This window comes from Odocoileus virginianus, chromosome 18 (assembly GCF_023699985.2).
Source record: "Odocoileus virginianus isolate 20LAN1187 ecotype Illinois chromosome 18, Ovbor_1.2, whole genome shotgun sequence".
Lineage (NCBI taxonomy): Eukaryota > Metazoa > Chordata > Mammalia > Artiodactyla > Cervidae > Odocoileus > Odocoileus virginianus.
This window is the reverse complement of record NC_069691.1, coordinates 21,610,535-21,636,978: the sequence shown is the minus strand read 5'-3', so window position 1 is coordinate 21,636,978 and position 26,444 is coordinate 21,610,535. Positions and strand designations below refer to the sequence as shown.

The window sequence follows — 26,444 nt, the reverse complement described above, 5'->3', positions numbered from 1 at the left end:
TGGAAATACTTTATTTATTTATTTTTTATTTTTTGGAAATACTTTAAACACAGCCCCCAAAGTAGTCAGCTCCTGGCTGTTGTGAGTACAGTAACTCTCTTGTAGTTACTTTCAGGAAGAACTTTGTTCCCGATTTCTCAAATCTACTGAGGTCCTGCAGATCTCCTGGATATATCAGAAATGCATTCAAATCAACAGTCATACTTCTCCACATCTCTAGAGTTACCCCTCTACCTTTCTATTCACCACTGATTGAGGGCAAAGGTGGCACCTAAATCCAGACTCTCAACATCTCGAGGATGTTGAGGATGGGGTGGGGTGTGGCTGCCATAAAGGGAGGGAACATATGAAGGGAAACAGTCCAATATTTGAAAACCTCTATAACAGGTACATTATTGAACTTAACATGAATATAAAATGTCTGGATGGATAGTCTAGCCACCCAGTTGCCAGTAATAACAAGGATAATGATGATTATTATAATGAAAATGACAATAGACACTGTGTATTGAGCAATGATGAGGGTTATGTCATCTCCTGATGTTCACTGACTTCCCTGGTGGCTCAGAGGTTAAAGCGTCTGCCCCCAATGCGGGAGACCTGGGTTCGATCCCTAGGTTTGATCCCTGGGTCAGGAAGATCCCCTGGAGAAGGAAATGGCAACCCACTCCAGTATTCTTGCCTGGAGAATGCCATGGATGGAGGAGCTTGGTAGGGTACAGTCCTTGGGGTCGCAAAGAGTCGGACACGACTGAGTGACTTCACTTTCACTTTCATAATCCCACCAGGTCGGCATGATTACTCCCATTTTACAGAGAAAACTGTGGTTCAGAAAGGCTAAGTAACACGCCAGGGTCCTACAGCAGCTGAGCAGTGGAACTGGTTTGACCCCCAAAGGCCAGATCTTAACCACTATGTATGCCACACTGGGTCTATCCATGCGCTACGAAATTCTAGACCAGTGCAGCCCAGCAGACCTTCCTGTGGTGACAGAAATGTTCTCTGTGCTGTCCACTACAGTAGTAGTGGGCACCAGCTACAGATGGCTAGGGAGCAGTTGACATGTGGTTACTGTGACTAAGGAACTGCTTTTAAATGTTGTTTAATCTCAATTTAAATAGCCACATGTGGTTAATAGCTACCATATTGGACATCGACACAATCTCAAGGTCTCACCGGAGTGTCCAACATTTCCTGTGTGCTCAACAATGTTGAATGAACAAACTCAAGCTTAACTCCATTACAATAAACCAGGTAAACGATGAAGATAAACCAAATAAGCCATCATCTCCTGGTGTGTTTTTCTGTCCCCATGCTGACCACAGCGTTCTGAAGACCGAGGCTTATTCTTTTCTGGATCCTCAGTGCATTAAGTAAGGTGCTTTGTGAATTTTGTACTAAATGTTTCCATGTGACAGAAAAAGCTACACTTCTTATGTGTGTATGTGTGCTCAGTCATGTCTGACTCTTTGTGACCTCATGGACTGCAGGCTGCCTGGCTTCTCTGTCCACGGAATTTTCCAGGCAAGAATACTGGAGCGGGTTGCCATTTCTCTCTCCAGGTGAACTTCCCAACCCAGGGATCGAACCTGCATCTCTTGCACCTCCTGCATTGGCAGGCGGGTTCTTTACCACTGTGCCACCTGGGAAGCCCACTGCACTTCTCATGGCTCCTTACAAAGTGAGGTCATTTCAAAGATCTCCTGTGTTAGAGATTTAGGAACTTGGCAGGTAATCTCCCTAAAAACCACTCACACAGGGCAGTTTGGTATGGTTCCCAGAGTGGCAAACAAGAACGCTTTTCACTCATAACAGACCTCCATGTGAGAACATATTTAGCATTTTAGTGTTTCTCTACTTTTTTTTTTCATTATTATGTGCACCAATGGACTTGCCCCTTGCAGAGTGTTTTAGATATTTTTTGCTCATTGCCACACCATGCAATTTTAATAGCACAAACTGTACATCTGTTCATATACTAAATGTGTGTGTGTATAAACATATACATATATATATATACACACACACACACACATATATATATATGCTCTTTACATTGGAGAAGGAAATTGCAACCCACTGCAGTATTCTTGCCTGGAGAATCCCATGGACAGAGGAGCCTTGTGGGCTCCAGTCCATGGGGTCGCAAAGAGTAGGACACGACTGAAGTGACTTAGCACATAGCATATGCTCTTTACATGAGAAGAGTAAGCTTGCTGCCCACCCCCAAAAACTTTCTTCTGCTGCCTTAAGGCCACATTGCTCCAGTTGAGAGTGTGTGGTCTAGCTCAGTGGATGTTGTTCTCTGAACGGTAACTTAATCCAGACCTTGGACTCTGAAGACACTCCTCCCCATCAGTTCCTCAGTCACACTAGCCACATGTCAAGTGCTCACTTGTGACATGCAGCTGGTGGCTGCTGCAATGGACAACAGAGAGAGAGAATGTTTCCATCATCACAGCACCTGGGTAGAATTTTGTAGCACATGCATGAAGTTAGTATAACACAGTGGTTAAGAATATGACCCCCTTGAGAATGGGGAGCTATTTAATGGACACAGAGTTTCAGCTGGCAAGATGAAAAGAATTCTGGAGATGGGTGGTGGTGGTGACGGCTATGCAACAATGTGAATGTGCTTAATGGTAAATTTTATGTTATACATATCACAATTAAAAATAATTTTAGAAGTTTAAAAACCTTTTAAAATGAGAAAGAAAAGAATAAGCCTCAGTCTTCAGAGCGCTGTGGTCAGCATGGGGATGGAAAAGCACACTGGGAGATGATGGCCTATTTGGTTTATCCTCATCGTTTACCTGGTTTATTGTAATGGTTATTGTAATGTAATTAATTTAATGTAAGCTTGAGTCTGTTCATTCAACATTGTTGAGCACGCATGAAATGCTGGACACTCTGGTAAGGCCTAGAGATTGTGTTGATGTCCAGTATGATAGCCATTAGCCACATGTGGCTATTTAAATTGAAATTAAACAAAATTTAAAAGCAGTTCCTTAGTCACACTAGCCACATGGCCCCTTCATTTACTGTGGAGAGGTCAGATGGTGGGCCTACCTTAGCCCCAAACAAGTGAAACATCATTGTGCTTTATCCTGGGGTTTTACTCTAAAGACCCTCCTGGATTCCTTGCTTTCGGCCACACCTTATGCCTGGTGAGGTCTAGAGGACCACCTCTCCTTACAGCCCACGCTTAGAACTCAGTTCTTCTGGGCACTGACACCTGCCCTTAAGGAATCTACAAATGAGAAAGGACCATGCACTAATACACCACAAAGCAGATGTGACAGGATCTGCATAGAGATCAAAGGGTCTTTAAAGATGTTTATAACCACTGAACAGTAATTTTATGCCTGTTGAGTGTAATAACAAAAAACAGGGCTAGCTCTTTGTCTTTTTTTTTTAATATCTTTTCCTAGTAATTCATTTATATTATAGTTTACAAAAATTATTGATCCATGTGGATTGGAAATTTAAAAAACTGGATCTTTTCCACCCACTTTAAAACCTGGATGCTCTGTGAAGCACTGGTGCAGAGAACAGGTACCATGGGCTTTCAGAGGAGCCAGAGGTGTCACCAGGCTGAAGTGACCAGGAGCAACTTGCAACAGTGAGCATCTGAACTGAGCAGAAAAAGATAAGCAGGATTCTGACAAAGATTCTTTCCTTGGCCACATTTTAGCCAGGCTTCCAAGTCTTCTCTTAGGCCCATCTGTGTACTTCTTTGCAAAATAATTTTAGCAAGAACCTCTTACCCTTGATATATGATCAGGTTCCTTATCCTCCACCGTCTCCCAGATGATTTCTGATTTACTGTGGCCTGTCTTCAACATGAATCTTGTTGGGTCAGTTTAGCCAGAATCCCTTACCCTTGATGTTTTCTCTTAAGAGTTGTCCATCCACCGACCCCCACCTAATTCTCGACTGTAAATTCCCACTTGTTCATGCTTTATTCAGAGTTGAGCCCAATCTCTCCCCTTCACTGCAGAATCCCATTGCAGTGGTCCCTACAACTGTCTATATGGTCCTAGATAAAGTCTGCCTTTCCAAATTGACAAGTATCATTGAATTTCTTTTCTTTAACAAGTCCAGTTACCACTGGGTCCAGGATTGTCCTTTAAATCCAGGGATAGTTTTGAGGCTGGGTTGTGGCCTAGGGACAGATATAACCCAAAGTAGTCCCAGGAATTCAGGGGCACCTGCTAGCTCTTTAAGGAACCACACTGGTTTTTTCACCTCTGGAGGAGGCTTGGATGAGCTGGGGTACTGGCTCCTGACCAAAGCAGTAACAATCTATTAGAATTTTTTTTTTTTTTAATAAAAACACTGCAAAGGAAGAAGTTGCCGTGGGCTAAACAATAGCATGTTTTAAAAATAAACACCCGAGGGTAAAAGTCTCCTCTGAGAACTCTCTGATTAAGCTACCACCCACTAGAGAACAAAATTTCGTGACAATCTCTCTCCACCTTGCCATTAAGTTGTCAGAATTAACTCCGTTATTGGAAGGTTTTTTGTTTTTTGTTTTTCTGGTCTGGCATTTGATGATGCTTCACAGTTGTGAATGGACACATCATCCCAAGCAACTCCTTGTTGCCCCGAGGCATCCTCTTATCCACAGGTCCCCTGTGTCTGTTAGTTACCAGCAGAGGCCGCTGGCATAGACAAGCACAGACTCTGGTGGGACACCCTAGGCTCAAACCCCAGCCTTCTCCTCCCAGACTCACTTTCCCCATCAATAAAATGGAGATTTTAAATGTCTCTGCCTCCTAAAGGGTAACTACGAGAAGCAAAGTGAACCATGGCATCTTGCACAACAGCTGTTCTGCAGGTTAGAAACAGTATCTACAGCACGCCTAGGGCAGTAACCAGAACTTAAATTTTAATCAATAGCCTCCATTACTGCTGAATGCAATGATCAATATGAAGTGTGTCGCTGAGCACATGTAAGGCACTTCACAAGTGTTAACTCGTTTGTCCTGCACGCCTTCCATAATCACGTGGCCACTAAGGAGATCTTTTTAAAACATAAATCGGGCCATTTCACAAGCAGGTGCAAGCCTCTAATGGCACTTAATATTAACACAGGAAATCCTTACCCAGGCTAATGAGGCCCGGGGGAAGGGCACCTGTCTGCCCTGCAGCCGGGTCCACCAGCCCTCTTCTAGAGCCGACCGAGCTCCCTCCAACAAGGCCATTGCCTAGCCTCTTCCTTCTGCTGGACTGTCTCACTCTCCCCTTCTTTTAACTGCTTTCAAGACTTTTCCTCATAGCCCTTCCCTGAGTCTCCAGGCAGAATCAGGCTCTCCTCACTCGGCATCCTGTTTAGACCATGTTTCACAATTATTACTAATGCACTCCTTATTAATATCTGTCTTTCTCATTAGACTGTAAGCACCCTGAGGGCAGGAGACCTAGATATCTGCCTAGTCACCAATGTTCACCCAGTGCCTGCACATGGGAGGAACTCCATGAACATGTGTTGACTAAAGTGAAAAGTCGCTCAGTCGTGTCCAACTCTTTGCGACCCCATGGACTGTAGCCTACCAGGCTTCTCCGTCCAAGGGATTTTCCAGGCAAGAATACTGGAGTGGGTTGCCATTTCCTTCTCCAAAAGAATAACCAAATCATCTCCATATGGCCACCTGGCTCCAGGCAACTCTTCCCAGGCTCTGGGCCTCAGGCAGCAGAAGGTTCCAGAATGGAGCTCGGGACTCTGCGTCAGTCCCAGGTGGTGCCCTTACGATCTGTGTGATCTTGGAAAACTGGTTTCATCTCCCTTCAACTTCCTGTTTCCTCATCTCTAAAGAAAGAGGTTAAGTTCCTACTTATTTTCACTGGATAGCTACGAGGATTAAAAAAAAATAAGTTCATTACTTCCCCAGAAAAAACAAGGCTAAGGGCAGGCTATGCTCTCACTTTGTTGATCCGGGGCAGCCTGGATTAATACTCCTGGGATGTTAAAAGGGAAAAAGAAAAGGCAGAGGAGAGCATGCAAAATACATTTCTGTGCATGCTTCCCCTATGACATCAGTTTTTAGGTGACATTATTACAAAGAAGCCCCTTTCAATAGGTTCTGTCACCTCTAAGACTATTCTGTGAAGTTAGTAAAATTAAACTGGTTCCCAGAAAAATGAATAAAGGCTCTAGCAGCCTTTGTCAGAAGGTTCACATTTGTTGTTCAAAACATCTGTCAAGGAGCAGCGGGTGAGTCTCCTGTTTCTTCAGCAATCCAGGAGCTGTTTTAACATTTTTTTAATATCATAAAGGAGAATGCTATTTGTATTTGGGACCAATTTTTTCATAAGACCCAATGAGCTTTTATAGGAGGCTTCTTGTTCAATAAGCATTAAACATACCTCAAGAGGATCTGAGGAGCTCAGCTACTCTCTTCAAAGCCTGTGCTTTGACTTCAGGATAGCGAACAGCTCAGGGAGACTTTTCTAGCTTTCTACCGCAACCTAGTTATTATTGAGCTCTCTCTCTGCTTCCCCTTATCTCAAAAAATTGGAGCTCAGGTCTCTGGTTGAAGCTGCTTGTTGCTGGGGAACTTAATGCGCAAGGCAGAGCAGACCTTTTCCTATTGTTTTCATTTCCAGAATGAACACACTGTGTGAACTCACCTGGGTGGGCTTGATTCTAATATTGGCCCTGCAGGTTCTGATGCCAATGTAGGGACTGTCTAGAAACTTCTGATAGTATCAGACAAAAAAAGAGTAAATTAAAAAATTTTCTCCTAGGCCTAACTAGTAAAATCTAGTTTTAGCAAGAACCCTACTAAGTCAGTTTAATCAGAGTCCCCAACCCCCAATATCTGATCACTCTCCATATCTAATCAGGTTCCTCATTCTCCATCACCCCTGGGTGCTGGAGGGCAGTCCTAGGTGCTGCCCTTATGATCTGTGTGATCTTGGAAAACTGGCTTAATCTCTCTTCAACTTTGTTTCCTCATCTCTAAAGATAGAGGTAAATTCCTACTTACTGTCACTGGATTGCTATGAGGATTAAAAATAAGTTCCTTACTTCCCCAGAGAAAACAGAAAATAGCACTTTCCATGCACCATGACATATTAGGGACAATGATAATACTATGTCACAGTGCACAGGCGGTATCTGATTACCCTGGCTGTCTTTACCAAGAATCCTGTTAGGTCAATTTAGCCAGAATCCCCCTTACCTCTGACATTTCTCCATAGTAATTTTCTATCCACTGATCCCGCTACCCAGGTCATTGGCCATCGTTTCCCATTGGCTCATGTTGCATTCATTTGGACCTGAACCCACTCTCTTTCCTCCACTTCAAAGTCCCACTGCGGTGGTCCCTCTACCTACTGTGACAAGCTGGAATAAAGTCTGCCTTACCATCTTTGAGTGTTACTGAATTTTCTTTTAAACAATACTTCCCCACTGACAGCTTATTCAGGGCATTCCTTGGAGAGACTGGCACAGGTGGGAGTCACTGCTCTAATCTGTTTCCCCGTGCCTACAAGCTTATGTCCAGAATCCCCAGGAAGGTGCACAAACCCCATGAAGCCATGCCCTCACCTTCCATTCCCTTGCTTCCTCCCCAGGTTTGCAGCCTTCCAGTCAAAGTCTCACTGTCCTCCCAAGATTCTGTGCCTTCTCCTATTTTCTTCTGCCTGGAATGCCTGCCACTTCATCTGATTCCTCTCTCTTCTTCAAAACTCCACCCAGTGTCCCTTCCTGTGTCCTCATTCCCACAAAGACTTATCACACAGCATTGCAAATGTAGTCTCCTTTTCTTGAAGAACTGGACATGTCTTTGTGTCTTGTGTACCCAGCATACAGCCTGGGACATTGAAGATATGAATGAATGAATGAATGAATGTCTTCCAGATTCATGTATTCAACTTATAAGATTCCTTAGAATCCCTGCATGATTTCTCATTTTTTCTTAACACGAGAAAAATATACACATTTATTTAATACAAGTCTTATGTGACATGGAAGCCATCATAAAGAATTAAGTTCCAAAGAAATGGCGAAAGTACTTGCTTTTATATTAGGTTGACAGAGAGGCAATTGTGGAAAAGTGACTAAACTATATGAGGTTCACTCTTTTTTTTTCTTTTTAAAAAACAAAACCATGTTAACTCAGTTGAACAGAGCTGTGAACCAGTCTAGCACTGGTTTAGGAAGAAGGAAAGCTCATTCATGGTGAATTCTCTGGGCTTCATTATGTCAGAGACTGAAGCAGGGAATATTTATCTCTTGTCATTTTTCTCTTTGTTACTGTGGCAACAAGTGGCACATTCATTATGGGAACTCCATTCCTTATGTACACAATGTATCCCTTCCTTCTTTGGAGAAAAGGCGCTGGAGAAAACCAATTAATATAATAGGCCTTCTGGCTTCAACAGCTGTGTTCTAATGCAACAAAAATGTCTGGTCTTAGGGAAATGTTTAATTCGTGTGTGCAAAGTTGTTCAGGCCATCTTCTCTTCTTGGTTCCCAAACAAGGTTGGGAAAAAATGAAGGAGGTGTTTCTTGGAATGCAGGCAGAGTGCAGTGGTTCTAGATGGTGCAAATAAGGTAAGATGTTCATTCTCAACCTGTATGATTTTAAGTTCCAGCAGGAAGTTTTAAATTTATAATCATCTTGAATTGGCAGTTTTCGTAGAGACTGAACTATATTAAAAACAAATAAAAACCAATGTTTCAACAAAAGCAAGCATACTTTCCCCCATAGCTGAAGTTGACAGTGGATGCTCTTAGCTACCTAATAGCAAGCCATACAGCCAAATGATATGTGCGTCTTCACCTCTTATACCTTCTTGCCAACAAGGGACTCACGGACCAGCAGAAGACCTGAGGTCCATGACCAGGGGGATGGAGGAAACATCAGTCCCTCACAGGATTAGCTTGTTTTCACCCGGTTAACCAGTGTTTGCTGAATTAAACTGAACCTGTTTCAGGGAGGCACATGGCATGATTCTTTCTACTGGAGATGTGGATGGCTTCCCAGGACATAGCCACTTAGGAGTAAATGAATATGTAGTCTTAAAAACAATGCCCTCCCCAGCCTAAATAGCATAAGGATGTCACCTGCAAAATCTGAATTTAAAAACGGGGGGCCTCCAAATACCTTGAGATGTCACTTTATCTGCTCCATCCTCCATTCTTCAGTGTATCTTCTGGGCATTTACACTCACCGCTTGGTATAAGTAGCATTTTCTCCGGATATTGGTTTGTCACTCAGATTCCAGCTCAATTACGGTATCTTGAGAGTTCAAATCTAGTCTTATCTTTTATTTTGCCAGAGTTCAGCTGCCAGCTGGCCTCCTATTGTTTTTTAATTTTTTTTTGTAAATAAATGTTTTATTGGCAATGCACCCAGGCCCAATCACTGACATATTGTCTATTGCTGCCTTTCTTTGATACCCAGTTGGAGATTTGGACAGGGACCATATGGCTCAAAAAGTCTTCAATATTCACTTATCTGGCCCTTTACAAAAAAACCTTCCAGATTCTTGCTTGTAGGGAAATCTATTCACACATATATTCTGATAAATACCATTTGTATTTAAGTCTTAATAAATGCTGTTTATCTCTAAGCCTTAGTTAAACCCCAAACGGAAAACCTCTGCCCCTGGAGGTGAGATCAGATTGTTGTCATTCCAGCTTCTGCACCAGGGGAGTAAGACAGCTTCCTGTGGGGATGCTTGGGGAATCTCTCGGAACAGGAGCCAAGGAGTCGTTTCATTCCTGTGCTGGCAGCTTCCGTCACTGTAATTTGGGTATTAAAGAAAATGTGACCTAAATTTAAACTCACTGGCTGATAAGACCTGGGCCAGGATTTCCAGAGCCACACTTCTCAGGCAGGTTCACATGCCATTTCCCCTGCTATTTCACTGGCGGTGGGATACAAATACAGCTTACAGACCTTAATGTTCATGGGGTCTAAATGCAGATATTCTGCATGTGGCATGGGTGTGTCCTTCAGGATGTCAATCAAGGGTAGGATTCTACTACTGCCTAAACTATCTGCCTCTAAAAATACCTTGAGATGATGTCCATTGTGCCTTCTCTGTGTGTGTTAAAGCAAATTCCAGATATTATGTCATCTCCATCCCTACATAATTCTATACACTTTTAAAAAAAGATCAGTTTCTTACATAATTAAATGCCACTATCAGCACTATCAACAATTTCTTTTTTTAAAATATTTTATTTGTAATTATGAATAACAAGGTCTCTGTTAAATTAAAACCTTTCATTTATTTATTTATTTTTGGCCACACCACACAGCACGAGAGATTAGTTCCCAGACCAGGGATGGTACCCGAGGCCCCTCCATCGGCAGCACGGAGACTTAACCACTGGACTGCCGGGGAAGTCCCTCAAAAATTTCTTGATACCATCTAATAACCAGTCTATATTCAAATTTCCTTGATTAAAGTGATGGCTTATCACATGAAGAGATTCTCCCTGTTTAAAAAAAAAAGCTATAAAGTAGTTTTATGTCAGCAGAGGCTTTGATGGCAGAGGTTTTGTTACTTTGTTAATTTGGCAACATTATGCATAAGTACAGATTATTCCTCTTTGCCACTAATTTATGTATCCTTAGGGCACTCACTCAGCTCTCCCCTGCTTCCAACATGTATTCTCCTTTGTCCTAATAAATGTATGAAATAAGCTCTTGATCTGCTGGATTTATAAAGGCTTTTGAAACTTGAAAGCTGCTCTTCCTGTATATTTTCCACAGCCATCTTCTGCTTCACCCTCCTGGCTCTGCGTGGGTTGGGAGGCTGAGGGTCACTGCAGGGTCTGGGGGAAGGACCACACACCAGGTAAAGGTGTGAGCTCAGGGGCGGGGGCAGAGCTGGGGAGCAGAGGGCAGGGAGACTGTCAGAGGCAAGGCTGGAGGGGTACGGAGCAGAATCCACCCCACCTACTTCTTCCGGAAGGAATGAAGGGAAGAAGGAAGAAGGAAAGAAAGGGAGGGCAGGGAAGGAAGGAAAAAAGAAGAAAGAAAATACAAAACAAAAAAACACAAAAATAAGGTGTGTTTGCCTTGAAAACATAAAGGAAAGCTCAGTGATCATTTTTTCTTACTAACTGAATCTAATCATTGTTAGCCATTTGGTTTTGGTCCTAACTTTTAAAAATGTATATAAATTTTAATAAAATTTGGATTGTACACAATATCTTATCTAATTTATTTTATCCTCCTACTTTATATAACAGGAACATTTTCCACCTTCATTAAATATGTTTCCAAAACAAAGTTTTTAATAGGTCCATAGAATCCTAACTTCTGGGTATAACATACATTCAGATTGCTTATAATCTATCACCATTATACAAACAAATATTACCATGAACACCCTTGTACCTAAATCTTTGAACCTATCTCTGATGATTTATGTTAAATTCATCAGAATAGAAATGCAAGGTGGAAAGATCAGAACATGTTCCAAACTTCCCCCCAAAAAGTTTGTTCAAATTATACAGTAACTGAAAGAGTGATTGAGCCTGTTTCCCCATAACCTTGCCTAGTACTGTTACTATTTTTTCCTTTTAATCTGAAAACTTAAAAAACAAATTATCATCATTGTACCCATTCCTGCTTTGTTCATGTCCTTTGAATCTTTGACCATTTTATCACTTTATGTCAAAAGGATGGGTAATGTTTAACTGTGGGGATTTGTGAGGGAAAAGTGTAAAAATTTCCAGATCTGTGCTACACCTTCAAAAAGCAGCTTGGCCATGCAAGTGGAATGCAGATTATTTTCCTAGATTATTTGCAAGGCTGAGCTAGCACCCAAAACAGACTGCAAAAATCTTACTTGTTATCAAATGCCAAATACATATTTTCAACATCTAATATTATTCACAGAGTATTGTTACCTTTTCTTATAAAATATGGCTCACTGCATGGGTTTTGGATTTGCCGCCTAATCTGGATCAACTTTCCATACCTTCCTCCATAGATGTAAGTATCAATCACAAAGTAATTTATGAACCTTTCTGCAACTGCATGCAAAATACAGTACATATGTACAACTTCGAAAATTTTTCTTGGGAGAGAGTCCAAAGCTTTTATCATGTTCTCAAAAGACCCAAAGAAAAGATTACAACTCTTTGATATGGAGAAAATTCCAAGGGTTTATAGAATAGCCATCTCCACAGGAGAAGGCAGGTAATGTGAATGAGTAATGTGGATGAGGTATCAGGCACTAGGGAGTGGCAGGAACTGTAGCATCTCACATGTATTTGCACCAACTAAACACAGGAGCTGTTTCTCAGCTCCAAACCACTGTGGTGTGTGGGGAACTGGCCCCAGTGTTTCCTTATCTTAATTTTTTTTCAGAAGAAGCCAGAAATATGGATGTTTACATGAAGTCTTCCAAATTTTATATGCCTCCAATACTTTGAAGTCAAACAAATAATCATTATATGGTACAAATGACTGGTCTGCTGATTTGGCCCTCTGGCTGCAGGCCCTAAAAGAAGCCAGGCATTTCAAAACATAATTATATTCTCTTTAGGTCTGTAATAAGCCAAGAACACCAAGACCACTTAAGAACGAGGCTTCCAATGGACTCTGGTCTGACTGGAGTTTGGGACTTCAGAAGTACAATGGCTAAGTCTACAGCTGAAGCAATGCAGTTGCTGAAAGCAGCAGACCCTGACACCCATCCACCCTTCCCCCAGCCACTGTCCAGTGCTCAACAGAGGTCAGTCCTACATCTCTTTAGTGGCAGGAGAGAAAAATGTTCTAGAAGAGGGTATGTCAAGAACCCTAATTGCATGGTTATATAAAACTGTGATTTTCAAGTTGGCAACATTAGCAATTGCTGCATTTTACCTACTGCCAGAATGAGGAAAAGACAAGAAAGTACGGAAGGCACAGAGGAGCTAACCATACCCAGACAAATGACATTTTTATAAAGCCAATTAATCTCTACCTACATAAGGGAGTGTGTGCTATAAAGATACTCTGCAACATAATAATTCATAAGGGAAAAAGCATTTCCAAATTCAAGTATGTCATAAGTTCAGGTTTAAAAACACCAGGCTTTTGAAATATGGTACCAACATAAAACCTTTCATTAAACCTTTCCCACAGCATGTGACTACTGTCCCCTGGGCAGATTTCCAGGGCATGTATGTAGCAGGTTCTGAGTTCTGTGGAGGAGTGGAAGTGAGTGAGAGGAGGGGACAGAGGGCCCTGCAGGCTGAAAGGGTAGAGGCAGGATGGCTGCAGCTGAGAGAGAAATGAGTCAACTACAGAAAACATGATCCAAACTGACAATCACATTTTGCCTGAGGATGCTGGCTGACATGGCAGTGACCAAATAGGCTTTTTTTCCCCCCCTTCCTCACAAGACATTCTACAGCTGGTCAAACGAAGATCAGCTGTGGTTGACAGTGCTACAGGCAGAGCAATGCCACTTTGTGAATAATGAAATAGTTCACTCAAGCAAATATATACTTTCCAAGGGAGGTATATGTGTGTGTACGGTATATTAGATGCATTTTGATTTTTTCCTTAATAAGAAAAGAAAACTCAGGTGATTAGATGGCTCCTTAAATAATCACAGAGAACATCAGTTTTCTAAAGGTACCTGTAATCATGCTGGATACAATTAATGGTAAAATGACGAGTTTCAGCATTCTCATCAGAATTTCTCCAGGAAAGGAAAAGTAGAATTTCTCCAGGTTAGATAGCTTGCTGTATTCTCGAACCAAGACTCCTATAACAATCCCTAAGAAAAACAATGATTGGGAAGAAGAAAGAAACAACATTAGAATTTTTTTGTATAAATTTCTATGAAAAAATATCCCCCAAATACAATTTTTAGTGGCAGGATAAATAATTTTGGTGATCTCCCTTGAGTCGGCAAATAATAGACTTAAAAAACAAACTGCATTTTAAAAGGTAATGAGTAAATCTGTAAAAAAGTAAAATTCATATGAAAGCTTTTTTCATCTCCTTTCTTCCCCTTCAATTATATTATCATGACAAAACATCAAAGAATACTGTGAGAAGAAAAAAAAAGTAAAAAAATTCAATCTTAGCCCAATATAACAATTGTTTTACACACCACTTTTATTGTCTATAGATATTTTACATATTTTATACTTTACATATCAGTTTGTATTTTTCTCATATTCTTTTAATAAAACTTTAGTAATACTCTTTTTATTGAAGTAGAGTTGATTTACAATGTGTTAGTTTCACAGCAAAATGATTCAGTTATACATATTTCTCAGATTACTTTCCCTTATAGGTTATTACAAGACATTGAGTATAGTTTCCTGTGCTATATGGTAGGTTGGTTATCTATTTTAAATATATTAGGGAAATGTTCAATATTAAGAAACAGTATCCCTTCTCTGAAAGCTTGCCTTAATACAATGTCAGTATGAACTCTTGCACTTGTGAGATGACTCTGACAACTAAAAATCACAAATTTTAAGTATTTCTTCTTTATCTTCTTCCAAACAGTTCTAAGAAGATCCAGTTGCCCTACTCCACCCTATTCCCGTCAACTGTCACTCCCTACTACCTTCTATTAATCAAGAAAGAACACGAGTTGGGATGACTCACACATCTCTTTTTTCTTAATCAACCTCTGATGGATGACATGCTAATTGGAAGTAAAATGACTAGAAGGCAGGAACATTCCGGAAGGATATAACTGGATATGTTAATTTGCAAATGCAGATAATTAGTATGTGAAAATTTAGAGTTATTTGGGTACAGTTAAGAACACTAGAGCAAATGAAGAGATGTGAATTATAATCAATAGTAGAGTTTTCACTTAAATTCGGGTATACGTCTCATGCCCACTGTGCTGTGCTGTGCTTAGTCGCTCAGTCGTGTCTGACTCTGCGATCCCACGGACTAGCATGCCAGGCTCCTCTGTCCATGGGGATTCTCCAGGCAACTATACTCGAGTGGGCTGCCATGCCCTTCTCCAGGAGATCTTCCCAACCCAGAGATCGAACCCAGGTCTCCCACATCGCAGGTGGAGTCTTTATCATCTGAGCCACCAGGGAAGGCCATAAGTAACCTTATATGAAACATTCATAAGTTACATTAGATAAGTAACCTTATCTTTAGCTTTTATTTTGCTACATATTCCACCTTTGCCTTGATCTCTATTTTGTACATACATTACTGAATATATTTCTGATCAGCCATTTTAAATTATTTTTGGAGCAAACATATACACGTAAACATTTTTGAAATTGCAGTTAAAGCAAACAAACACAAAAACCTCTGTATTTTTTATCCTTTTTGGTCCAGATTTCAAAACTTCAGTGTTAGAGACTCCAGAATGGTTAACACCAAGGATTCAAAATATTTTAAGCAAATATTAAAAGCATGTTGTGCTTACTACTTACTTAATTACCTATGTTCAGCTGTTTTATATGGAACGTAAATATATTGTTCTGTAAGGATGCTCTGTGATGCTCAGTGCTTTAAACAAACAAACAGAAAAACCAGATACTCTCTTAGTATTCAGGTTGCTTCAAGTAAAATTTTGGCTTGTATGTCAAAGAAAGCTCTGTATGTAAAAATAAAGATGTGTCTGTGCTTAAAAACCAGCCACAAAAGCACTCTGTTGGATAGCAAAAGAACCCATGTGCTCCAATCTTAGGGTTTATGTTACCAACGATTAACTGTGCCTCTAATCATCTCCACCCCAAGTGAATGCAAGGCAGTTAGAAAGAAATATACCTGCTATTTTTCAGCCTTTAACCAGATATGGGTTTTTAATGGTAGAGATAAGAGAGTCTCCACAAGGAGTCATTTAAAAGCAATCAAAGGTGACAAGCACAAAGAATAAGTTACTGTATTTAGTAATGAAAGCTTTCTATCAAGCTTGTTCTTGAAGTTGAGTATCACAAATTATATTCTGATATTTGTTGACTGAAAGGAGAATACAAACACCAACCAAGACTTGGAGAAGCAGTTGGGAGATTCTCTCTTGGCCAGAGATGTCATCCCAGGACCCTCAAGAACAAAAAACTACTGGTGAATGACCTCAGCCAGGAGTTAACATTTGTGAAGGGATGTGCTACACCTTGGTCTCAAACACATTTGGAAAAATGAGATTCATGATAAGAAAAAAATCCCTGGAAGATTTGCCAGGTTCCAAGATGCAGCCAGGATTTCACAGTGCACATCCTTCCCTACCCTTTTCCAGAGTCAGAATCTTGGAATGGATGAAGGAAAAATGGAGAGGTTTATCCATAACCAAGGGCTGCTGAGATTAAGTGCCGACCCAGGGGTACACAGGTCAGATGCACATGGTAGGGCCACTCCCAGAACCAGGGAAGATGAAGCTCAAGAGCCTTTCTGAATGGCATATCTATACAGAGGTCTTCAGCAGGTCCAGGAAGTAAGCCCAAAGGTACATTTGTTATCTAGATGGCTTTAGCCCTTTAATTACCAGGAACTTATTCTTGGGCTGCTTTTCCCCCACACAGGCAGGAAGATCCCAAGCAGGTACTAAGATGGCTGGGAAGTATATGGTGGAAGAGCACGCTCGAGTTCTGGTTCCACCACCTACAAAGTACATAACTTGGGTCATGACTTTAACTTCTCCTATTGCTGAGTGGTGGGATTGGAGGTAGGGCAAAAGGGCTGCCCTCAAAGATGCCTTTAGAGGGCCAAGATGCTGTGATCATCTCTGAGACTTAGTGTCCTCAATTTTAAAATAGGATCATAAAACCAGACCATTGGCTCCTGGAGAGCTGGCCATGTTTTTTACATGAAATGTAAACACATTGGTAAAACAAGGAAGGGAGAAACTAGGGAGAAAAACAAGACCATAGCTAGAAATTTCTTTTCTTGGTTTAAAACCTTAAACTTAGAAGATATGGACTTCTCTGGTTGTCCAGTGGTTAAGAATCTGCCTGCCAATGCAGGGGTGATGGGTTCCACTCCTTGTCCAAGAAGATCCCATATGCTTCAGAGCAAGTCCATACACTACGACTACCGAACCTGTACACCTTAGAACCCGTGCTCTGCCAGCAGGAGAGCCACCGCAGCGAGAAGCCCATGGACCATAACGAGAGAAAGCCCACGCGCAGCAACGAAGACCCAGCACAGACAAAAATGATGTGTTTTTTTTAAAATAGAAAAGATACACAGGATGTCACTGCTTCATGCCTATGTTGTCTCAAACAACAACTGCCAGTCCAGTAGCCCTGCTTTGGAGGTAATGGGGTGATTTGTTTTCCTGCAAAGTTTATTTAAAAAATATTGTTTATGAAAGAATTCTGGAGATCAAAATAAAAGGTCATAAATAATTAATTGCACGAACCTATCCACTCCTTTCCCCTCACCATTTTCCAGGTCCTACCCAAACTTTGTTCTTATGCATGTGTTTTTTTGGTACTGTACTCTAGCAGATAACTCAACATCCTGCTCTATTAAATACTGTCCAGCAGAAGAAAATAATTTTAATTTTAAACAAACAAAACAAAAAGAAGCAAAATCTCACCACGGCCCTTCCAACAAAGAATGGGAGCAGTTTGCTAGAGCTGCCAGGCGTCAGAGTGTGGTGAGGGGGGAGGGGCAGGGGGCAGCTGGGGGCCGAGGGCACGAGGCACAGGTCCCATGCTGGTCTTCCGGCAGCATGCACTGCCTGGGTGGCGAGCAGCGGCGGAGGGAGGGCCTCTCGTCCTCAGTCCAGGATCTGGCAGCTGAATCAGTGGCTGTGAAGCCTGATTTGTCCGCAATCAAAGGCACTTGTGGAAATCCACTCCCAGCCAAGAGTGAGTCCGTAGGGAAGCCAGTGTGGCCTCTGAAACGTCAACTGAAAGATACCACCCAGAGTTCACAGGGACTTCATGCTCTCCCTTCTTGCTTCACAGGGGCACCACCCAATCTTTGTTCTTATGCACATGTGTTCTTTCTAATTATAAAAATTAATCCGGGGATAGTACCTGAATTGCATTTGATTCAGATTTATAAAAACAGCATTGTTCCTGTTTTAGGGTATTTGCAGAAAAGAGATTAAAATCTGTGGTTTTTAATCAAAGCCCCAGAATAGTTCTCTGGTTCACAGATTGAATCTGTCTTGATTAAATAAGAACTATTGGCAAAGGAAAATACATTTTTAATTACCACTGAAATAGTTATCTAGCCATGCTGTCATGTTATGTACTATTTTAAGCACGAGATTAAGCCCCTCGGGAGCTAATCTGAGTGTTGATAACCAGAAAATAAAAAGTATGGGATGAATAAAGTTATTAACAAATGGCTTGGCATACACTGAGCTTCCCTGGCGGCTCAGTGGTAAGGAACATGCCTGTCAAGGCAGGAGATGCAGGTTCGATCCCTGGGTTGCGAAGATCTCCTGGAGAAGAAAATGGCAACCCATTCCAGTATTCTTGCCTGGGAAATCCCATGGACAGAGGAGTCTGGCAGGCTACAGTCCATGGGGTCGCAAAAGAGTTGGACTTAGTGACCAAACAACAACAACATGCATATTCTGAATAGGTAGGATAGTTTCTCTATCCTATACTTCCACTGAAACATACCTGCCCCCTTTTCTCATTTTTCCTTTGGAGCTGAGTAGCTTCAACAATATAAGCTCTTTACATGAACTCTGACACAAAACACAGATACCCCTGTGTCTGTAAACCTTTTATTTTTAAGCCTTAAAAAATATAGTTACTGCATAAGCAATATTCTAACAACTCTACTGGAAATCAAAAGTGTTAAAAATTTACCCACAATCTCATCAACTCAAATATATGTAAAGTGAAATTGTTTTCATTTCTCATATGCTACTGAGTTGGCCAAGCAGTTCATGTGGGGGTCCTATATCTCATTTTGCCAACCATGGACTGAACTCAGGACACAGCAGTGAAAGCCTGGAGTCCTAAACACTAGGCCACCAGTGCTGCCCCCAGCGCAGCAGGTAGGGATCGAAAGCAGTTGACGTACAGTTTGGGAAAAAGAAACTAGAGACAGAATTAAAGTTTTAAAGATGGGATCAGGGGACTCAAGACCTCTTGGATCAAGAGCTCTGTTCCTTGGAGCCGCGTCACTTTAATTTAGTGTCTTGGCAAGCAGGAAGTATCTGTGTGCTACATTGAAGTCAGCCTCCTGTGTCCCTAGTCATGTCTCCCATTTTATTGATTACTTTAAACTATCTTTATTATTTTCTTGTACAAGGGCTATCACCTAGCTGGAGGTAATAGATCTGCATATGCCTTGGGAAGACATCGTAGTGTGGGCACAAGCAGTGTTCTGAACTTGCACTGACCCAGCGTTCCAAGGTCCACACTGTTTTTCCTTAGCTTAGCAGGGTATGACGACCCCAACTAATCAGCCCAATGTATTTTTACTTGGGTTATGCTGTATTGCTATATTTTGCTTTTATTCATTTCCCATGGTGATTTTCTCATGGCTTAGCCAGAGCAACAGGCAGGCGACTATTAACCCCTGCAAACCAGGGAACTCCCCCACTGAGTTTCAATTCCATTGTCTCTAAGTTTCATTTCTGGAAGTTACTGTATCCTTTTCACAGTATCATTTTTCTGTTTCCTAGTTTCTCTTCCATCTGTTTCTTTTTTAATCATGTTAAACATATTTACTACATACTCTTTCAGACAGTTACATCAGGTCCAGTTTTTGTATTCTCTTGCTTATGTCATTTACTTGTGTGATTTGTAATTTTTGATTGTAGATTTGTCTTTTGGGAAGGGGGTTGGGTTTCTATGGTTGTGAATAATAGGATACCTGTTTCTCCTGGGAGTTTAGGAGTTTTAAGGTCACGAGGAAAGTCCTCCTATATTCTGTGCTGGTGTAAATTTAGATCACACAACCAGGTAAGTATATGTCTGAGTTTTAATTTTCTCATGGGTGCCTCTCTTCCTCTTTACTCTTAGACATGGGCAGAAGGCAGCTTTCTTGAGGTTTCCCTGGGTCACAGGGTAAAATTTTTCTGGTCTTCTTTCCAAGCGAAGTGAAGTGAAAGTCACTCAGTTGTGTCCAACTCTTTGCGACAACATGGACTATACAGTCTGTGGAATTCTCTAGGCCAGAATGCTGGAGTGGGTAGCCCTTCCCTTCTCCAGGGGATCTTCCCAACCCAGGGATGGAATCCAAGTCTCCCACATTGCAGGCAGATTCTTTACCAGCTGAGCCACAAGGGAAGTCCGTTCTTTCCAAGGGCAGGGCCAAATTTTGAGGTTTTAGGCTTTATGAAGAGGAATGATACTAGCTCCTTCACCTGTATGGGCCAAGATCTTATCTCTTCTCTATGTGGATATTAGAACCCCATATCCCCCATCACTAAGGGCTATAATTGACTTCAGACCTTAGTATCAGGTTTTGTTTACACTTCAGGCTTTGTGTTCCCTTTTATTTCTGATACATGGGAATTTTTCTTTCTTTCTTTTGAGTTTGGGTTACACATTAATTTGGAGAAGGGTATTATATTTCTGTGTGTTCAGGTAGGATTCATCCACACTAGCTCAACTACCATATTACTAGATGCTACAGCACCATCAATTATTTATCCCTTACCCTTTCCAACATGTCTATTTTAAGATGGATAAAGGAGTGAGTGGGGATTAAAGTTAAAGGGACACATACAGACTAAAAGTGAAGGGCTGGAAAAAAATATTCCACGCAAACGGAGACCAAAAGAAAGCAGGAGTCGCAATACTCATATCAGATAAAATAGACTTTCAAATTAAGTCTGTGAAAAGAGACAAAGATGGACACTACATAATGATCAAAGGATCAATCCAAGAAGAAGATATAACAATTATAAATATATATGCACCCAACATAGGAGCACCGCAATATGTAAGGCAAACGCTAACGAGTATGAAAGAGGAAATTAATAGTAACACAATAATAGTAGGAGACTTTAATACCCCACTCACAACTATGGATAGATCAACTAAACAGAAAATGAACAAGGAAACACAAACTTTAACGGACACAATGGACCAGCTAGACCTAATTGACATCTATAGGACGTTTCACCCCAAAACAATCAACTTCACCTTTTTCTCAAGTGCACACGGAACCTTCTCCAGAATAGATCACATCCTGGGCCATAAATCTAGTCTTGGTAAATTCAAAAAGATTGAAATCATTCCAGTCATCTTTTCTGACCACAGTGCAGTAAGATTAGATCTCAATTACAGGAAAAAAATTATTAAAAATTCAAACATATGGAGGCTAAACAACACGCTTCTGAATAACCAACAAATCATAGAAGAAATCAAAAAAGAAATCAAAATATACATAGAAATGAATAAAAATGAAAACACAACAACCCAAAACCTATGGGACACTGTAAAAGCAGTGCTAAGGGGAAGACACATAGCATTACAGGCCTACCTCAAGAAACAAGAAAAAAGTCAAATAAATAACCTAACTCTACACCTAAAGCAACTATAGAAGGAAGAAATGAAGAACCCCAGGGTTAGTAGAAGGAAAGAAATCTTAAAAATTAGGGCAGAAATAAATGCAAAAGAAACTAAAGAGATCATAGCAAAAATTAACAAAGCTAAAAGCTGGTTTTTTGAAAAAATAAACAAAATTGACAAACCATTAGCAGGACTCATTAAGAAACAAAGGGAGAAGAACCAAATTAACAAAATTAGAAATGAAAATGGAGAGATCACAACAGACAACACTGAAATACAAAGGATCATAAGAGACTACTACCAGCAGCTCTATGCCAATAAAATGGACAACTTGGAAGAAATGGACAAGTTCTTAGAGAAGTATAACTTTCCAAAACTGAACCAGGAAGAAATAGAAGATCTTAACAAAATGATCACAAGCAAGGAAATCGAAACTGTAATCAGAAATCTTCCAGCAAACAAAAGCGCAGGACCAGATGGCTTCACAGCTGAATTCTACCAAAAATTTAGAGAAGAGCTAACACCTATCTTACTCAAACTCTTTCAGAAAATTGCAGAAGAAGGTAAACTTCCAAACTCATTCTATGAGGCCACCATCACCCTAATTCCAAAACCAGACAAAGATGCCACAAAAAAAGAAAACTACAGGCCAATATCACTGATGAACATAGATGCAAAAATCCTTAACAAAATTCTAGCAAACAGAATCCAACAACATATTAAAAAAATCATTCATCATGACCAAGTGGGCTTTATCCCAGGAATGCAAGGATTCTTTAATATCCGCAAATCAATCAATGTAATACACCACATTAACAAATTGAAAGATAAAAACCATATGATTATCTCAATAGATGCAGAAAAAGCCTTTGACAAAATTCAACATCCATTTATGATTAAAACTCTCCAGAAAGCAGGAATAGAAGGAACATACCTCAACATAATAAAAGCTATATATGACAAACCCACAGCAAGCATCACCCTCAATGGTGAAAAATTGAAAGCATTTCCCCTGAAATCAGGAACAAGACAAGGGTGCCCACTCTCACCACTACTATTCAACATAGTTTTGGAAGTTTTGGCCACAGCAATCAGGGCAGAAAAAGAAGTAAAAGGAATCCAGATAGGAAAAGAAGAAGTGAAACTCTCTCTGTTTGCAGATGACATGATCCTCTACATAGAAAACCCTAAAGACTCTACCAGAAAATTACTAGAGCTAATCAATGGATACAGTAAAGTTGCAGGATATAAAACTAACACACAGAAATCTCTTGCATTCCTATACACTAACAATGAGAAAACAGAAAGAGAAATTAAGGAAATAATACCATTCACCATTGCAACAAAAAGAATAAAATACTTAGCAGTATATCTACCTAAAGAAACAAAAGACCTATACATAGAAAACTATAAAACACTGATGAAAGAAATCAAAGAGGACACAAACAGATGGAGAAATATACCATGTTCATGGATTGGAAGAATCAATATTGTCAAAATGGCTATACTACCCAAAGTAATCTATAGATTCAATGCAATCCCTATCAAACTACCAACGGTATTTTTCACAGAACTAGAACAAATAATTTCACAATTTGTATGGAAATACAAAAAACCTCGAATAGCCAAAGTAATCCTGAGAAAGAAGAATGGAACTGGAGGAATCAATCTGCCTGACTTCAGACTATACTACAAAGCCACAGTCATCAAGACAGTATGGTACTGGCACAAAGACAGAAATATAGATCAATGGAACAGAATAGAAAGCCCAGAGATAAATCCACGAACCTATGGTCACCTTATCTTCGACAAAGGAGGCAAAGATATACAATGGAAAAAAGATAACCTCTTTAACAAGTGGTGCTGGGAAAACTGGTCAACCACCTGTAAAAGAATGAAACTAGAACACTTTCTAACACCATACACAATAATAAACTCAAAATGGATTAAAGATCTAAATTTAAGACCAGAAACTCTAAAACTCCTAGAGGAGAACATAGGCAAAATACTCTACCACATAAATCACAGCAGGATCCTCTATGACCCACATCCCAGAATTTCAGAAATAAAAGCAAAAATAAACAAATGGGACCTAATGAAACTTAAAAGCTTTTGCACAACAAAGGAAACTATAAGCAAGGTGAAAAGACAGCCCTCAGACTGGGAGAAAATAATAGCAAACGAAGCAACAGACAAAGGATTAATCTCAAAAATATACAAGCAACTCCTCCAGCTCAACTCCAGAAAAATAAATGACCCAATCAAAAAATGGGCCAAAGAACTCAACAGACATTTCTCCAAGGAAGACATACAGATGGCTAACAAACACATGAAAAGATGCTCAACATCACTCATTATCAGAGAAATGCAATTCAAAACCACAATGAGGTACCATTATACGCCAGTCAGGATGGCTGCTATCCAAAAGTCTACAAGCAATAGATGCTGGCGAGGGTGTGGAGAAAAGGGAACCCTCTTACACTGTTGGTGGGAATGCAAATTAGTACAGCCACTATGGAGAACAGTGTGGAGATTTCTTAAAAAGCTGGAAATAGAACTGCCATATGACCCAGCAATCCCACTTCTGGGCATACATACCAAGGAAACCAGATCTGAAAGAGACATGTGCACCCCAATGTTCATCGCAGCACTGTTTATAATAGCCAGGACATGGAAGCAACCCAGATGCCCATCAGCAGACAAATGGATGAGGAAGCTGTGGTACATATACACCATGGAATATTACTCAGCCATTAAAAAGAATTCATTTGAATCAGTTCTAATGAGATGGATGAAACTGGAGCCCATTATACAGAGCAAAGTAAGCCAGAAAGATAAAGACCATTACAGTATACTAACACATATATATGGACTTTAGAAAGATGGTAACAATAACCCTATATGCAAAACAGAAAAAGAGACTCAGATGTATAGAACAGACTTGTGGACTCTGGGAGAAGGCGAGGGTGGGATGTTTCAAGAGAACAGCATTGAAACATGTATATTATGTAGGGTGAAACAGATCACCAGCCCAGGTTGGCTACATGAGACAAGTGCTAGGGCCTGGTGCACTGGGAAGACCCAGAGAGATGGGGTGGAGAGGGAGGTGGAAGGGGGCACTGGGATGGGGAATACATGTAAATCCATGGCTAATTCATTTCAATGTATAACAAAAACTACTGTAATGATGTAAAGTAATTAGCCTCCAACTAATAAAAATAAATGGAAAAAAAAAAAAAGTCCCACCATATACAGTAAAGTTCTTGCTATACTAAAGACCTGATATACTGATACTAAAACAATTATTGCCTTTCCAAGAACTCCTATGTAATCTTGTGGGATCAATTAACCAAAACTCGTTTACAGACCACTTATTCCTGCAACACACTGGACAGTGGGAAATGGAGATAAGAGGAATGCGTAACCAGGGGGCCTTTACATGGTGAAATGCATGTTAGTCTCTCAGTCATGTCCGACTCTTTGGGACCCCATGGGCTGTAGCCCACCAGGCTCCTCTGTTCATGGAATCCTCTAAGCAAGAACAGTGGAGTGGGTAGCCATTTCCTTCTCCAGGGAATCTTCTCAACCCAGGGATCAGACCCGGGACTCCAGCATTGAAGGCAGATTCTTTACCGTCTAAGCCACTGGGGAAATAAGGCATATTAAATCACAAGAGACATTTTGAGGGAAGAAACTAACTCATCACCAACTGTTTCGGAGGCAGGCTTTGTAGTCAGACTATCTGTGTTCAAATCCTGGAGTCACCATTTTATTAGCTGTGGAATTTCAGGCAAAATACTGATCATGCTGCTTGTTCCTCTGTTTCCTCACCTGTAACAGTGGTCCTAGTAAATTATCAACCTCAGAGTCATTGGGAGATTTAAAAATGAGACTATACAAAACATGCTCAGAGTAAACAGTGCCTGGTTCATATAATAAGTATTCAAAAAATGTTAACTATTATTCTAGGTTATATACTCCTAGGTTTTCTCACAAAATCCTCAAAATGGTTGTGGTTCTCATAGGTGAGTCAGGGCCACAGAGCTCAAAGCAGTAGGGTCAGGGGTTGACGGGAGAGAATCACATAACATATTTTTAGTGTGACTAAATTTACAAACTTATTCCCTTAGGCTACAGTGTTTATTTTGGTAGTGAAATATTTCCTTTTATCTTATAAATGAAAAAAAACTTTAGGGTTAAAATAATGACACCTAAAGAACCCATGAAATGCACTGAATGTAATGTGTGTTCATCTCGCTAGCACGGGACATCACTGAAATAAAAGTCTCAGGATCTGGGTAGCACCAGAAGAAAAGGCATTTGAAATTCTTGATTCTTCCAAACTAATTTTTATGGTGATTTTAATCACCTAACTAAATTCTGCAAATATTTACTGTCCAAGGGATGTTAGGTCCAGTGGTGGTAGTAAAGGTGTAAAAATGGACGGCGTAAGACCCTTTCCCTCAAGAAGCTCGCAGTCTAAAGAGAGCCAATCACGGATGCAACTCAGCAGAGGGGGAGTCCAGGTGGCCGGAGGACTAAGGATGCAAGGCGGGAGCTGAGCTTGGCAACACACGGGAAGGCAGGGCAGACGGAGGAGGAGAGTGAAGAAGGCTCGAGAGTAAACACAGACAGAAAACTATTCCAGGATTTCTGTGGAGATGTTTACAAGTCTGAGAGCACTTCAGGGAAACGCTACTTATCTTTCTTCATCCAGCAAGGAAAGGAAGCCGCAGCCAGTACCACTGGCATCAACATCCCACAGGCCAACCCGTGGAGCCACGGGATGGAGGAGGAGGGCTGTTCAGACACAGACTGAGTAACCATGTGAGCTGAAGACCTGCTTTTCCTCAACTTCAATGAGCGTACACTCACCCGGGGATTTTGTTAGAAGGCAGACTGCACGCCTTGAGTGACAAGGAGGTAAGTGAGCCTGGCAAGAGCCTCCACAGGACCTTCAGTAACAGGTAGACCCTGCAGGCAGGAGCCTGCAGAATCCAACTGGACAGAGCGGAAGGGCCCTGCTGCCGGCCTCAAGCCCAGCACCGTGAGC

General features: G+C 40.9%; 1 protein-coding gene and 1 long non-coding RNA gene across 2 annotated transcripts in view; one reads left to right on the top strand and one right to left on the bottom strand.

Moving 5' to 3' along the window:
* SLC1A1 (solute carrier family 1 member 1) overlaps positions 1 to 26,444 on the bottom strand; it is a 77,173-nt gene that overhangs the window by 24,650 nt on the left and 26,079 nt on the right. The window contains exon 2 of the mRNA XM_020875124.2: positions 13,603 to 13,743. Coding sequence (XP_020730783.1) covers positions 13,603 to 13,743 — 141 coding nt within the window. The remainder of the gene's footprint in view (positions 1 to 13,602; positions 13,744 to 26,444) is intronic.
* On the top strand, positions 6,087 to 17,306 carry LOC139039497 (uncharacterized). Its single transcript, XR_011492799.1, has 2 exons — positions 6,087 to 12,711; positions 14,487 to 17,306. It is a non-coding gene; the product is annotated as an uncharacterized lncRNA (long non-coding RNA).